The sequence below is a fragment of the Notechis scutatus genome, chromosome 1 (genome assembly GCF_049901735.1).
Source record: "Notechis scutatus isolate UNSWTSFEM ecotype Mainland chromosome 1, rNotScu1.2, whole genome shotgun sequence".
NCBI lineage: Eukaryota > Metazoa > Chordata > Lepidosauria > Squamata > Elapidae > Notechis > Notechis scutatus.
The window spans coordinates 329,874,082-329,886,850 of record NC_142009.1 but is presented as its reverse complement, the minus strand read 5'-3'; the positions used below and the strand labels follow the sequence as shown (position 1 = coordinate 329,886,850).

Below are 12,769 nucleotides of genomic sequence, written 5' to 3'. Positions count from 1 at the left end.
CCCACAACAACCCTGTGAGGGAGGCTGGGCTGCCAAGAAAGTTAACAAGCTGGTTACCGCATTTCCATGCAGGACTAAATGGGCTCAGGTCCCCCATTATTCTGGTCCTTTGGTTAAAATAACAACTTGGAACCGTTTTACATCCTGGGTGATACCTTTGACATCGTCAAACAACAACTTCTGCCTATCCCAGGTTCTTGGGAAGGACTCAGAAAGCTGACAAAAATGCCAAATCCAGTCCAAATATCTGGCCAACTGTGCAATGAACCATAACTATAACAGTAAAGAAAAATTGGTAGGAACATAAAGTTGAAAAAGTACTCAAAATGATCAGGTTAAAATATTGAGGGATTTCCAAATACAAATGGATAAAGTTTGGTCTCATAACACACCAGATTTAACTGCGGTTGAAAGGAAGAAAGTGTGGATAATTTTATTGTGGCATTAGCAGGAGATGATAGAACAGAAGATAAAGAATTAGAGAAGATCACAAAGTATCAAGATGTGAAAATCAAAATTGAAAAATTATGGCATGGTGGTCACAGGGCTTATCGGTACACTGGGTGCTATGCCATAATTTAGAAAATATTAAGAAAATGTGTACACTGACAACATTTTCATTGGTAATTACAAAAGGCTACACTGCCTGGATCCACACATCAACTATGCTGATACATTACAACACACTAGTTGTATAGGAAGAACTGAATGCGTATGAAAGTGAATGCCAGCTAAAGGACTGGTTGTGGTTTTACACTGCTATGAACAGACAATAATATGGTTATTTAGTTTGCAACTGCAGAAAATGGATTAATTCTGGAACATGCGGTACACGTTGTCCAGAGAGACTGGTTTATGGCACACGGGGAGTTTTTTTCAGGAATAAATTAGATCTGATATTGAAAAACATCCTTAGAAAGAGGTTTTTTTTTTTTTTACAGGATCTTTATTAGCACAATGCACCTCATTTGATTCTGATCTAGCCCACTTTGTCCAGGTTTGTTCCTGAATAAGTACTAACGTCTGAAGAAACGTTAGCAATAGGCAAAAATGAACACTGTAATGGTGCATTGCATTTACTAAACCTGCGTTTCTCAACTTGGGAACTTGAAGAGGTGCATCCCAAGAGGCAACTGGACTTTCTGCTTTTTTTCTTTGAAGATGTTTCGCTTCTCATCCAAGAAGCTTCTTCAGCTGAATTTGAAATCCTTCTATAATTTGTGACACACACACACACACACCCATGAAAAAAAAATCCATTAACACTTCTAGCATTGATGATGTTACCTAGCTGAGTAATCCCAGAGGTTCCTTTTCAAAAGGCAGCTGGACTTTGGTTTTGCTTGAAGATGTTTCCCTTCTCATCCAAGAAGCTTCTTCAGTTAAGTTGAACTCGCTTCTTGGATGAAAAGCGAAATGTCTTCAAGGAAAAACAAAGAAAGTCCAGTTGCCTTTTGAAAAAGCACATTTGAGACAACTGTGACTGGATGTCTGAGAATCTCCATAGACACTTGAAGAGGTGCGTATTTCAACTCCAGCCGGCCTCTGGGAGTTGAAGTCCACACCTCTTAAAATTCCTAAGGTTGAGAAACTTTGCATAGGTAGTCCTCAACTTCCAATCATTTGTTTAGAGACTGTTCGAAGTTACAACGGCACTGAAGAAAGCGATTTATGGCCAGGTCCTTGCACTTATAACCATCAGAACCTCTCCATGGTCACATGATCAAAATCCAAGCGCTTGCCAACTGGCATGCACTTATGACAGTTGTGGCATTATGTGATCATATTTGCGACCTTCCCAGACGGCTTCTGACAAGCCAATGGGGGGAAGCCGGATTCTCTTAATTACTGCATGATTCACTTAACAACTGCAGGGGTTTGTTTCACCTCTGTGGCAAAAAAAGGCCATAAAATTGGGTGTGGCTCATGTAACAACCACCTTGCTTAGCAACGGAAAGTCTGGTCGCAATTGTGGTCCTAATTCAAGGACTAACATGGCAAAGACCTTGAGCAAGGAGATGGATGACCCACAAGGTCCCTTCCAACTCTGTTAATCTGACTATTAGATCATTAGTTTGCCTGGTTGCGTGAAGACAGCAGTTAGCAGGCAGCTGATATCCATTGAGCATTCAACCTTTCCTCATCTCTCGATTTCCAAGCAACATTACCACCGAACCTTGTAACAAGGAGTTCCATGTACATAGAATAAGATAAGGAAGATAGGAACAATCTTTTTTTTCTTTGCTTTCCATTTCTAAATTTTATTAAATTCTTATTTCTGCCCAAATCTGGATTAATTTCCTAAATTTTTGTAGGTACGTGAGTTGTAAAGTGAGGAGAAAATTACTAGAATATATAGTTGCATATAATTATTTACGGTACTTACATTGTAGCATGTAAGTTGTTCATTGGATATATACAATTAAATATTGTGTGACCATTAAGTGTAACAAAAGTACATGACTGAAACTCAAAAGTTTAACTTCGGAACACAACTCTCCGCATTAAGGCTTCTACCAGACTTTGAAGAGCCAAATCATAAACTTCGATATCAGCAAGAGAAGCTACAGCCTAATCCTTTAAATGTATATTTACTTGCTAGCTTAAGCATGTCTGTAAAACTTGGAATCAATAAAAAGGCAACAGAATTTAAGAAGAAAACAAGCAAATAGGTAGAGGGGAAAAAAAAACAAAAACACCAACCCCCAGAAAGAACAGATCTATAATTCTCTGCCTGGAAATTCGAAATTGTTTTCCAAAATTAAGCCCTGGAAGGGACTTCAAGGTTTTCTAGTCCAACTCCTTGCTCAAGCCAGAGACCTACGCCATCCTGATCAAATGATGGTCCAGCCTGTTTTTGAAAGCCTCTAGTGATGGAACAACCACAACTCGAGGGAGCAAACTGTTCCATTGATTAATTGTCCTGTCAAAAAAATGTTCCAGGTTGGATTCTAATTAACAAACTTCTTCCCATTATTTCTTGATTTGTCCTCTGCTTTGGACAATAATTTGATTTCCTCTTGTTTGTGACAGTCTCTCACATACTGGACAGTTATGCCCCCTCATCCTTCTCTAGCTAGACATACTTAACAGGGGATGTACTAGAAGATCTCCAAGATACCTTCCAGCCTTATGATTCTATGTTCTATAATTGAATTCTACTTACCTCTCCCACCAGGCATTTGACCCGATGTGTAAGAGACGAAGGCCAGCACGCAAAGAAAAACTCCGATGTTCCTCATTTTCAGAGCTTATGAAACTTAAGGGTGGCCCTGTACCTTTTTAAATATTCTCTCCACCCCCACCCTGCGCTTAAAAAAAAAAAAAAGATTTGGATTTAGTAAACCTGAATAGTTCACCTCTGCTGCCCCCGTCAAACATTTTGTGGTTCACTATTTATGAAGCCGCATTCCGCTCAACTGAAGTTTTCTCCCTTCTGATGGAGACGTCATTTCTGGCTCTTGGGTTTTTTGGGGGGGAGGTGGGGGGAGAAAAAGAGAGACAGAGAATTTCTTAGAAAAATAAACAGAATGAGAAAAGCATTAAGGAAAACGGCCTGCATTGATTATACAGTGCATGTACAGGGAAGGGGGAAGAGGAAGAATGATGTATGACAGTGCAATTCAATTCCAGACAGACATCAAGGAAAACTCTTTCTGAATTACAGCAGATTTCTTTTATATATATATATATAATGAAGTTTTTCCTCCATAGCAACCTTCAGGACAATCTTTAGCATTTTTCTCCTTGAATAACTTCATTCACTCTCTGCTCTTCGTAAGCTGTTTCGGGATGGGCTGAACAGAATAAGAGAATTGGAAGGGACCTTGGAGGTCTTCTAGTCCAACCCTCTGCTCAGGCAGAAAAACCTATAGCATTTCAGAGAAATAGTTGTCCAATCTCTTCTTGAAAACCTCCAGTGTTAACAGTATCCACAACTTCTGGAGGCAAGTTGTTCCACAGATTAATTGTTCTGTCAGGAAATTTCTCCCTAGTTCTAGGTTGCTTCTCTCCTTGATTAGTTTCCACTCATTGCTTCTTGTCCTGCCTTCAGGTGCTTTGAAGGATAGCTTGACTCCCTCTTCTTTGTGGCAACCCCTAAGATATTAGAAGACTGCTGTCATGTCTCCCCTAGTCCTTCTTTTCATCAGACTAGCCATGCCCAGTTCCAGAAACCATTCTTAATATATTTTAGCCTCCAGTCCCCTATTCATCTCTGTTGCTCTTCTCTGCACTCTTTCTAGAGTCTCAACATATTTTTTCCATTGTGGTGACCAAAACTGGATGCAGTATTCAAAGTGTGGTCTTACTAAGGCATTATAAAGCAGTATTAACTCTTCGCGTATCTTGATTCTATCCCTCTGTTAATACAGCCTACGACTCCATTGGCTTTTTTGGCAGCTGCAGCCCACTGCTGGCTCATATTTAAGTGATTGTCCACTAGGACTCCAAGATCCCTCTCACAGTTACTACTATTGAGCCAGGTACCATCTATACTATACCTGTGCATTTGGTTTTTCTTGCCTAAATGTAGAACCTTACTTTTTTCACCATTGAATTTCATTTTGTGAAATAGCACCCAATGTTCAAGTCTGTCAAGATCCTTCTTTATCTTAAGCCTGTCTTCTGGGGTGTTGGCCATTCCTGCCAGCTTGGTGTCATCTGATCTCATCTCTCCCAGAGGTGGTTTTCTGACCAGTTCTGGAGAACCGGTAGCGGAAATTTTGAGTACTTCGGAGAACTGGCAAATACCACCTCTGACTGGAGATTTTACAGTATCTTTCCCCTGCCACGCCCACAGAACTGGTAGTAAAAAAGTTTGAATCCCACCACTGATCTCTCCCGTTAAACTGTCTGCAGCAATGCTTCTCAACTTGGACTTCAACTCCCAGAATTCAGCTTAAATCTGTCAAGATTGAGAAACATTGCTCTAGTCTAAAACAAGGGTCTTCAAACTTGGCAAGTTTAAGACTTGTGGACTTCAACTCCCAGAGTTCCTGAGCTAACATGACTGGAGGGGGAATTCTGGGAGTTGAAGTCCACAAGTCTTAAAGCTGTCAAGTTTGAAGACCCCTGGTCTAAAGAATATAAACATCTCTTTTTTGTTTTCAATCAGAACTAAATTGGTAAGGTTGACAAACACTGGTCTAGAATAAAGAATGGTAATTTATGGAATATCTTCTTAACAGATCCTGCGTAGAAGGGATCTTTGATTTGGGTAACTCTGTGGATCATAAAATCATCATTTTCCTCAGGCTGCATCTTTGGACTGAAAAGCAACTGAGCAACCAGGAAAATTCAGCGAGGCCAACGGGCTTCCTTGTTTAATCATTAAATTTATATGGCTGCCCATCTCATGGACAAGTCACACATTTTTTATTCCTTGGTAAGTGGTTTGTGATGAGGAAAAGGACTGATCCTGATAATGGGATGGAGGTGATCTTTTTGGGTGGTCACAGCAGAGGGCAGGATATGGTCAAAAAAGTCAAAATGGCAGTCACACTGGTGTGCCCATTTCTCTTCCTGTTATATGTTTAAATAATCTATCTTGGTTATATTAAACAAGAAAAAGCTGGTCATTTCAAGAGGGATGGACCAATGTTTCTTCCAGTTCAGTGTCAAGAATCATAGAATGGTGGAGTACAAAGGAACACGAAAGATCATCTAGTCCAACCAGGGGTGGGATTTTACAGGTTCGCACCTATTCGCTAGAACTGGTTGTTAACATTCTAAGCAGTTCGGAGAACTGGTTGTTAGAAGAAATTACTGGCCTAATCCTGTAAGGAAGGCAGGAAGGAAACATTCTGGTGTTGCTTACAGAAACTGCGTCTCTGTTGACCCTTATTACATTCTTGGCAGGACTAGACTTCCTGTCTCAGGAACGTCTCTGGAGTTTTTTCCCCTCCTTTGCTGGTACTTTGCTTGTGTGGAGCGACCATTCAAAGTTACAATAGCACAGGAAAAAGTGACATGACCATTTTTCACACTTACGACTGTTGCAGCATCTCCACAGTCATGAGAGGCCAGGCGAGGAGATGCGTGCCTCGATGTGAGTGATATTAAGTTGGCCACGCCCAGCCAATAACATGACCACCAAGCCATGCCCACCACCTAAGCCACGCCCACAGAACCGGTTGTTAAAAAAATTGAATCCCACCCCTGAGTCCAACCCTTTGTGAAGTGCAGGAAAATGAACTCAACCACCTAAGAGGTGGCTATCCAGTCTCTTAAAGATTTCCAGAAATGGAGAACCTACTCTCCTTAAGGGCCTAGGAGAGGGGTGCCAAACTCAAGGCCTGGGGGGCAGATCCATCCCATGGGGTGCTTAGATCTGGCGCATGGGACTGCCCTGGAAACAGCAAAGAACCAGCAAAGAACCAGCCTGTGGTACTTCCGCCAGTGAAAACAGAGTTTGGAGGGCTGCATACAGCTGACAGGGAGTGGGAGTGTGCCTCCGTTGGCTGTGGAGGAAACTGGGGAAGGGCACAGTCCGGCTGGGCAGAGCAGGAGAGAGGTAGAACAAGGGAGAGGGAGTTCAGAGAAAGACCCAGACCCACCTCCTCTTCATCCTAGGGCACGCAGGGAGGAACAGAGAAGAGAGCAACGTGAGTTGGGTGGCTTACGGGGGAGGAAAGGGCCCTGATTCCCTTCATTAGGCACACCTGGGAAGAGAGTTTAAAAGAGATGCAAGCTGAGAGTGGCAGCTGCTGGGAACAAACATGAGCTTATCTTGTGTTGACTTTGGTTATCTACGTTCCTGGTGTCTTCCCAATTGGATTGAATTACTGCCATTCCTACTCTTGCCCTGCCGGACTAATTACCTCATCTTGCCTTGATTGGACTTATAGTTACAGTTTTTGTTGACTTGATTCTCTGCAGCCAAAGGCTGTTCCTGGGATAGTTTTTCTCCAGCCAGAAGGTAACCAGGACATTGGGGGCAAAGTTGGAGCTAATAAAGGGACTCCTACTGATTATCTGACTGTGTTGCCTTTGTGCCATGCCCTGGGTCATCACACTTAGTTGGATATAGTTCCCACCATGAGGAAGTTTTTCCTTAAATACTTGGTTACAAGTGATTACAGAGTCAATTAACTGTGTGAGAAGAGCAGAAGTATAAATCTGAAAAATCGAATAAATAAAAAATACTGTCGTATTTTTCAAGGTTCGTGACAAACGCTCCTTATTGGATTATCTCCCTGAACCTTCATATTATATCGTTTCCTCTCTCTTTCCTGTCCAGAATGAACATTCATTACCCTCAATTCCTCATCAAGCAAATTCTGAAATTCCTTCTTAGAACAGTCTTGAAATCCTGACGCATGACTGCAAATGGGGTTTCTGCCACAAATTCCAGCTGGCTCCCAGTCTTTCTCCAGAATTAGCAAATGACCATTCTGAACTGTTTCTCTTTGGCAAGGCTTAACCCTGATCGTTTTATCAATGATTTTACTGTCCTTCAGCTTCCATGACCTCATGAGATACAAAGGAGGCTGAACAGAGTGGTCTATTTCTTTTACCCAGGGATGTAAAAGAAATCAACTACAGATGCCTTTTAGCTGAAATGCCTGGAATTTGCTGGTGCCTCTCCTTAACAATAACATTTTAGGACCAGAAAATGCACCAAAACACAATCATAAATAGCAACAGCACTTAGACTTCTATAACGCTTCACAGTGCTTTACAGCAGTGGCCCCAACCTTTTTGTGCCGCGCCCGGTACCGCATCACAAAATGATCCGCGCCGGTACCGCATCAGCACGCATGACAAGGCAAGGCGAGCCGGCGGCCGGCCAGCCAGCCGCCCCCGCTTCTCCCGCCACCTTCAACTCCTCCTTTGTACCTTTGTCGATGGGCTTCGCCGGGACGGCTTGGACGGTCGCCGCTCGCCTTGCCTTGGGTGCTGAAAGAATCCTCGTGCCTAGTTTCATTCGAAGCCCTTCGAATCTGTCCAAGGATAGCAATTGTGGTTAGACTTATATCCCACTTCACAGTGCCTTAGTTTCATTCAAGCCCTTCGATGAAACTAAGGCGCGAGGATCCTTCAGGACCCAAATGCCGCTTCCAACTGGAAAAGCTCACCCGGAAGCTTTCTCGTCAAACAAGATGGCGGTGCCCAGCAAACCGGTGGCCCGGTAAGAATGTTCCACGGCCCGCCGTCCGCGGCCTGGTGGTTGGGGACCCCTGCTTTACAGCTTTCTCTAAGGGTCTTCAAACTTGGCAAGTTTAAGACTTGTGGACTTCAACTCCCAGAATTCCTGAGCTAACATGACTGGAGGAAGAATTCTGGGAGTTGAAGTCCACAAGTCTTAAAGCTGTCAAGTTTGAAGACCCCTGCTCTAAACTGTTTACAGAGTCAACCTATTGCTCTCAAGAATTTTGGGTCCTCCTCATTTTACCCACCTCAGAAGGGTGGAAGGCTGAGTCAACCTTGAACTGGTGAGATTCGAACTGCCAAATTGCAGTCAGTCAGTATAGCCTGCCCTCTAACCACTGTATCACTGTGGCTCACGGAAGTTCCATTTAATGGCAGCGCAGGAGAGCTGATATACAGGTAGTCCTCAAATTACAACCACAATTGAGCCCAGAATTTCCATTGCTAAGTGAGTTTTGCCCCATTTTATGACCTTCTTCACCACAGTTGTTAAGTGAATCACTGCTGTTGTTCAGTCACATGGTTGCAAAGTGAATCTGGCTTTGGCATTGGGTTTGGTTGCCAGAAGGTCACAAAAGGTGATCACATCCCCCCGGGACACTGCAGCCATCATAAATATGAGTCAATTTCCAATTCATGTGACTGTTGTAAGTGTGACAGCTGTAAGTGTGAAAAACGGTCACAAATCACTTTTTTCCCAATGCCATTGTAACTTTGAATGGTCGTTAAACAAAAACGTTGTAAGTAACAAATAACAGATAACAGATAATCAGAGTTGGAAGGGACCTTGTAGGTCATCTAGTCCAACCCCCTGCCCAAGCGGGAGAACTTACACCATTTCTGACAGATGGCAGTCCAATCTCTTCTTGATGACGGTCTCACAACTTCCGAGGGCAACTTCTGTTCCATTGGTTGATTGTACTTCTCACTGTCAAAAAGTTTCTCCTTATTTCCAGGTTAAATCTCTCCTTGTTCAGTTTCCATCCATTATTCCTTGTCTGGCCTTCGGGTGTTTTAGAAAATAGCTTGACTATATGTAATGGTCTGGTTAAACTTTGGGGTTTGGCCTAGGGAGGCTTAGGTTTAAGTCTTCCCTTGATCATGGAGTTCATGAGATGACTTCAGGCCAATCACATTCAAGTAGCCCAACCTACCTTACAGGGATGTTGTTTCGGATAAGGAAATGTGGCAACATTATGAGAGCACCACTTCTGAGATTTCAGGGATCCATACTATAATAAGTTAAGGTATTACTCCTGTAACAGAGAGGGCAGACAAGGGATAAAAAAAAAATGGTGCCCCCCCTCTCCATCCACTGTGGTAATGTCCTGTGGTAACAATTCCAGAAGTTTATTCCTCCATATTGTGTGTTTTTTTTAATTAGGCTTTTTTAAAAACAAGTCTTTGTATATTTTTTATAAAGGCTTGAGACGTTTATTGTCCTGGAAGTCAGGAAATGAATAATATGCAATAAATTGCAACGACTCAGAGATAATAGGGTATGTTACTGAATGTTGGGTGTGCTTAATTAATTCACAACTGCTGCCTGAAAGGGCATCTTAACGAAAACATTGAATCATCGAAGTGGAAGAACCATAGAGATCTTTTAGCCCACCCCCAACCCCAAGTAGGAACTTTCAGGTCCTCCCAGATAAATGGGTTTGTTTAAAATCTTCAGTCATGGACTCCCCATGAGGCAAACTGCACTTCTTCATAGCATTCATGGCAGAGGTGGTGTTCAGCTGGTTCTGACCAGTTCTGGAGAACCGGTAGCGGAAATTTTGAGTAGTTCGGAGAACCAGCAAATACTACCTTTGATTGGCCCCACCCCCATCTCTTCTCCGCCTCCCAAGTCCCAGATGATCGGCTGGATGTCCTTTTGTTGCCCTGCACAGGAGAACGGAGCTGGAAAGCAGGTTAGTGGGGTGGGGAGAGAATGGGGATTTGGCAGTATCCTTCCCCTGCCATACCCACCAAGCCATGCCCACCATGCCACGCTCACCAAGCCATGCCCACAGAACAGGTAGTACATTTTTTTGAATCCCACCACTGATTCATGGTCAGAAAATTCCTCCTTATTTTGAGGTTAAATCCACATCTGTGGGATAACCCTTTGAGGGTTAGAAGAGTGTGATCATATTTTGCCTTCACCTTGTCTTCTTTAGGCTAAAGAGACCGTGTTTTAGAAACCAGGAGACATTGAGTCTTGCCTCAGGCATGAATGTTGGATGGGGACTTTCATCCAGAGAGTGACTTCTAGTCCATCCTGACGAGACTGGGTGACTTCTAGTCAAATCACCTGCTGTGAGGTAGCCTGGTGAAGGCTGTCTACTATCTCTCTTTCAGCTCACCTCACCTCACCTCATAGGATTGTTGTTGTGAGGAAAATAGGAGGAGGAAGGAATTAAGTATGTTCAGTGCCTTGAGTTATTTATAAAAATAATCAAAACTGGATTTAAAAATTCTAAATTAAAAAAAAAAAGTTTCTTAAACCATACCTGGTAAATTGTAACTTCTAAGCCCCTCGCTATGTTCATTGCTGTTCTCATCACCCTTTTGAATCCCTCAGCATCCTTCCTGTATTGGGGGCGCCCCAAACCGGACCCAGTATCCCAGAGACAGCATCCCAGTGCAGCAGAGAGCAGAACCATCCCTTCCCATGACTCAGTGCTATGGTATTAGTGCAGCATGGAATTGCACTGGCTGTTTTGGCACCTGGAGCACCTTACTGGCTCCATGCTTAATCTGTCGCCCACGGGGACATCTGGTCTGAGGTAGAAAAGGTAGAAAGAAATTGCAAATTTGCTTCTCCATACCAGAATCTGGAGGCCAAAGTAGCAGAGCTGACCCTGTTCATGTTTTCCAGAAGCTTCTGACCAGCTCCTGATGAAAGAACGACACCCCCCCACACCAAGTTCAGGTCACTGAGGTTCCCCCATGTGCCCTCTGTGTGTGTGTGTGGTCTCCTTTGAGGGAATCCGACTTGGCTGCCGTTGAAAACAGGACTTTGGTTCAAGTGGGCATTTGGCACAGCTCAGCAGGGCAACCTCCAGACTTCTGAAACGGCTAAGGTTGCATGTAAAAATAGATGGAGAATGGGAAATAGAGGGAAAGGCTGAAGACACAGGTTGTTCTGCAGAGAAGGAAGGAAAACAGGGAGGTTGTATGGTCGCCTTGTCTTTTGTAGCATCAGCATGTCAGTTTGAAAAAGGTCTTCCCGGTGCTGCAAAATGGTGCAGCTGCCAGCAGGCCCAATTCTTCAAAGAACCTTTGTATGGCTCTTAAAGAGATGCTTGTCTGTCGGTTTTGGGTGAAGGGAAGCCATTAACGATCAAGGTGACAAGAATAGTAGGAGTGCAAGAGAGGCTGTTTTTTAAAGGTTCACCTATCCAAGCTAGTTGTCCTGGGACTGCAACTCCCAGAATCCCACTGGGCTGGAGGGCACCTGCTTGGAGAAAATGCTAAAAGGTTGGAGAAAATGCTAAAAAGTTACACCGGAATACCAGCAGTCCTTGGCTTACAACAGTTCACTTAATGACCGTTCAAAGTTACAACAGCCCTGAAAATAGTGACTTGGCACTATCGCAGCATCCCCATGGCCATGTGATTTAAATTCGGATGCTTGACAACTGACTCGCATTTATGACAGTTGCAGGGTCCTGGGATCACATGATCATCCTTTGTAACCTCCTGACAAGCGAAGTCAATCGGGGAAGCCAGATTCACTTCACAAACATGTCACTAATTTGACAACTGCAGGGATTCACTTAACAAATGTGGCAAGAAAAGTCGTAAAATGGGGTAATCTTCAGTTGACACTTAGCAACATAACTTTTGGGCTCAATTGTAGTCGTAAGTTGAGGACTACCTGTAACAGAATAGCAGAGTTGGAAGGGACCTTGGCTCGAACAAGAAACCGATATCATTTCAGACAAATGATTGTCTAGTTTCTTCTTAAAAGCCAGCCATGTTGGAGCACTTATACAACTTCTGGAGGCTCTTGGACTCAACCTCTGAAGCATTAGCCACTCATTCATACAGGGCATCATGAAGAAACTTAACAATTGGAAACATTCAGTGCAACGCCAAAAAATAAACAAAAATGAGGCCTGGTGGAAAAAGTGGAATGATGTTTTTTTTTTCTTTTTTCCAAGTATTAAAGAATTGCTGGAAAGTCTTCTCTCCTTAAATCTTGAAGGTCGGACTTTTTGTAAAAGGGAGGAAATGTTGCGGCCACGTTCTATTATAGTCCTTGGACAGGAAAAGAGACAGGAAAATGCAATATTGCTGCTGGAATTGCCCAATGTTTGCTCCATCTCTGTTCCTGTGCTTTGAGACACATTTTTGAGGAAAAAGACCACTCCAGATTAAAGTGTTCTTTGCATGGGCTCTAAATTTAATCTGCTGAATGTCTGTGAACCAAGCAGAGGATAAAGCCTTCAAAAACAAGGATTGTGGAAACAGTTAAACCTCATTCTCTAAGATGTTCCAAGTTCTTTGCCTTAGAACATTACTTTGATGATTTAATTCCCACAATTTTCTGAGAATTTCCTTGTATCAAGTTGCTGAAAATTGGTGACAAAGTTTCCTGTCACTCTGAGGCAGGAAATACAGAGTT

General features: G+C 43.1%; 1 protein-coding gene across 1 annotated transcript in view; it reads right to left on the bottom strand.

Annotated features, from left to right (window-relative positions):
* COMP (cartilage oligomeric matrix protein) overlaps nt 1-3,373 on the bottom strand; it is a 42,794-nt gene extending 39,421 nt beyond the window's left edge. Inside the window, exon 1 of the mRNA XM_087951647.1 lies at nt 3,167-3,373. Coding sequence (XP_087807773.1) covers nt 3,167-3,242 — 76 coding nt within the window. The 5' untranslated portion in view covers nt 3,243-3,373. The remainder of the gene's footprint in view (nt 1-3,166) is intronic.
* Nucleotides 3,374-12,769: the final 9,396 nt, after the last annotated feature.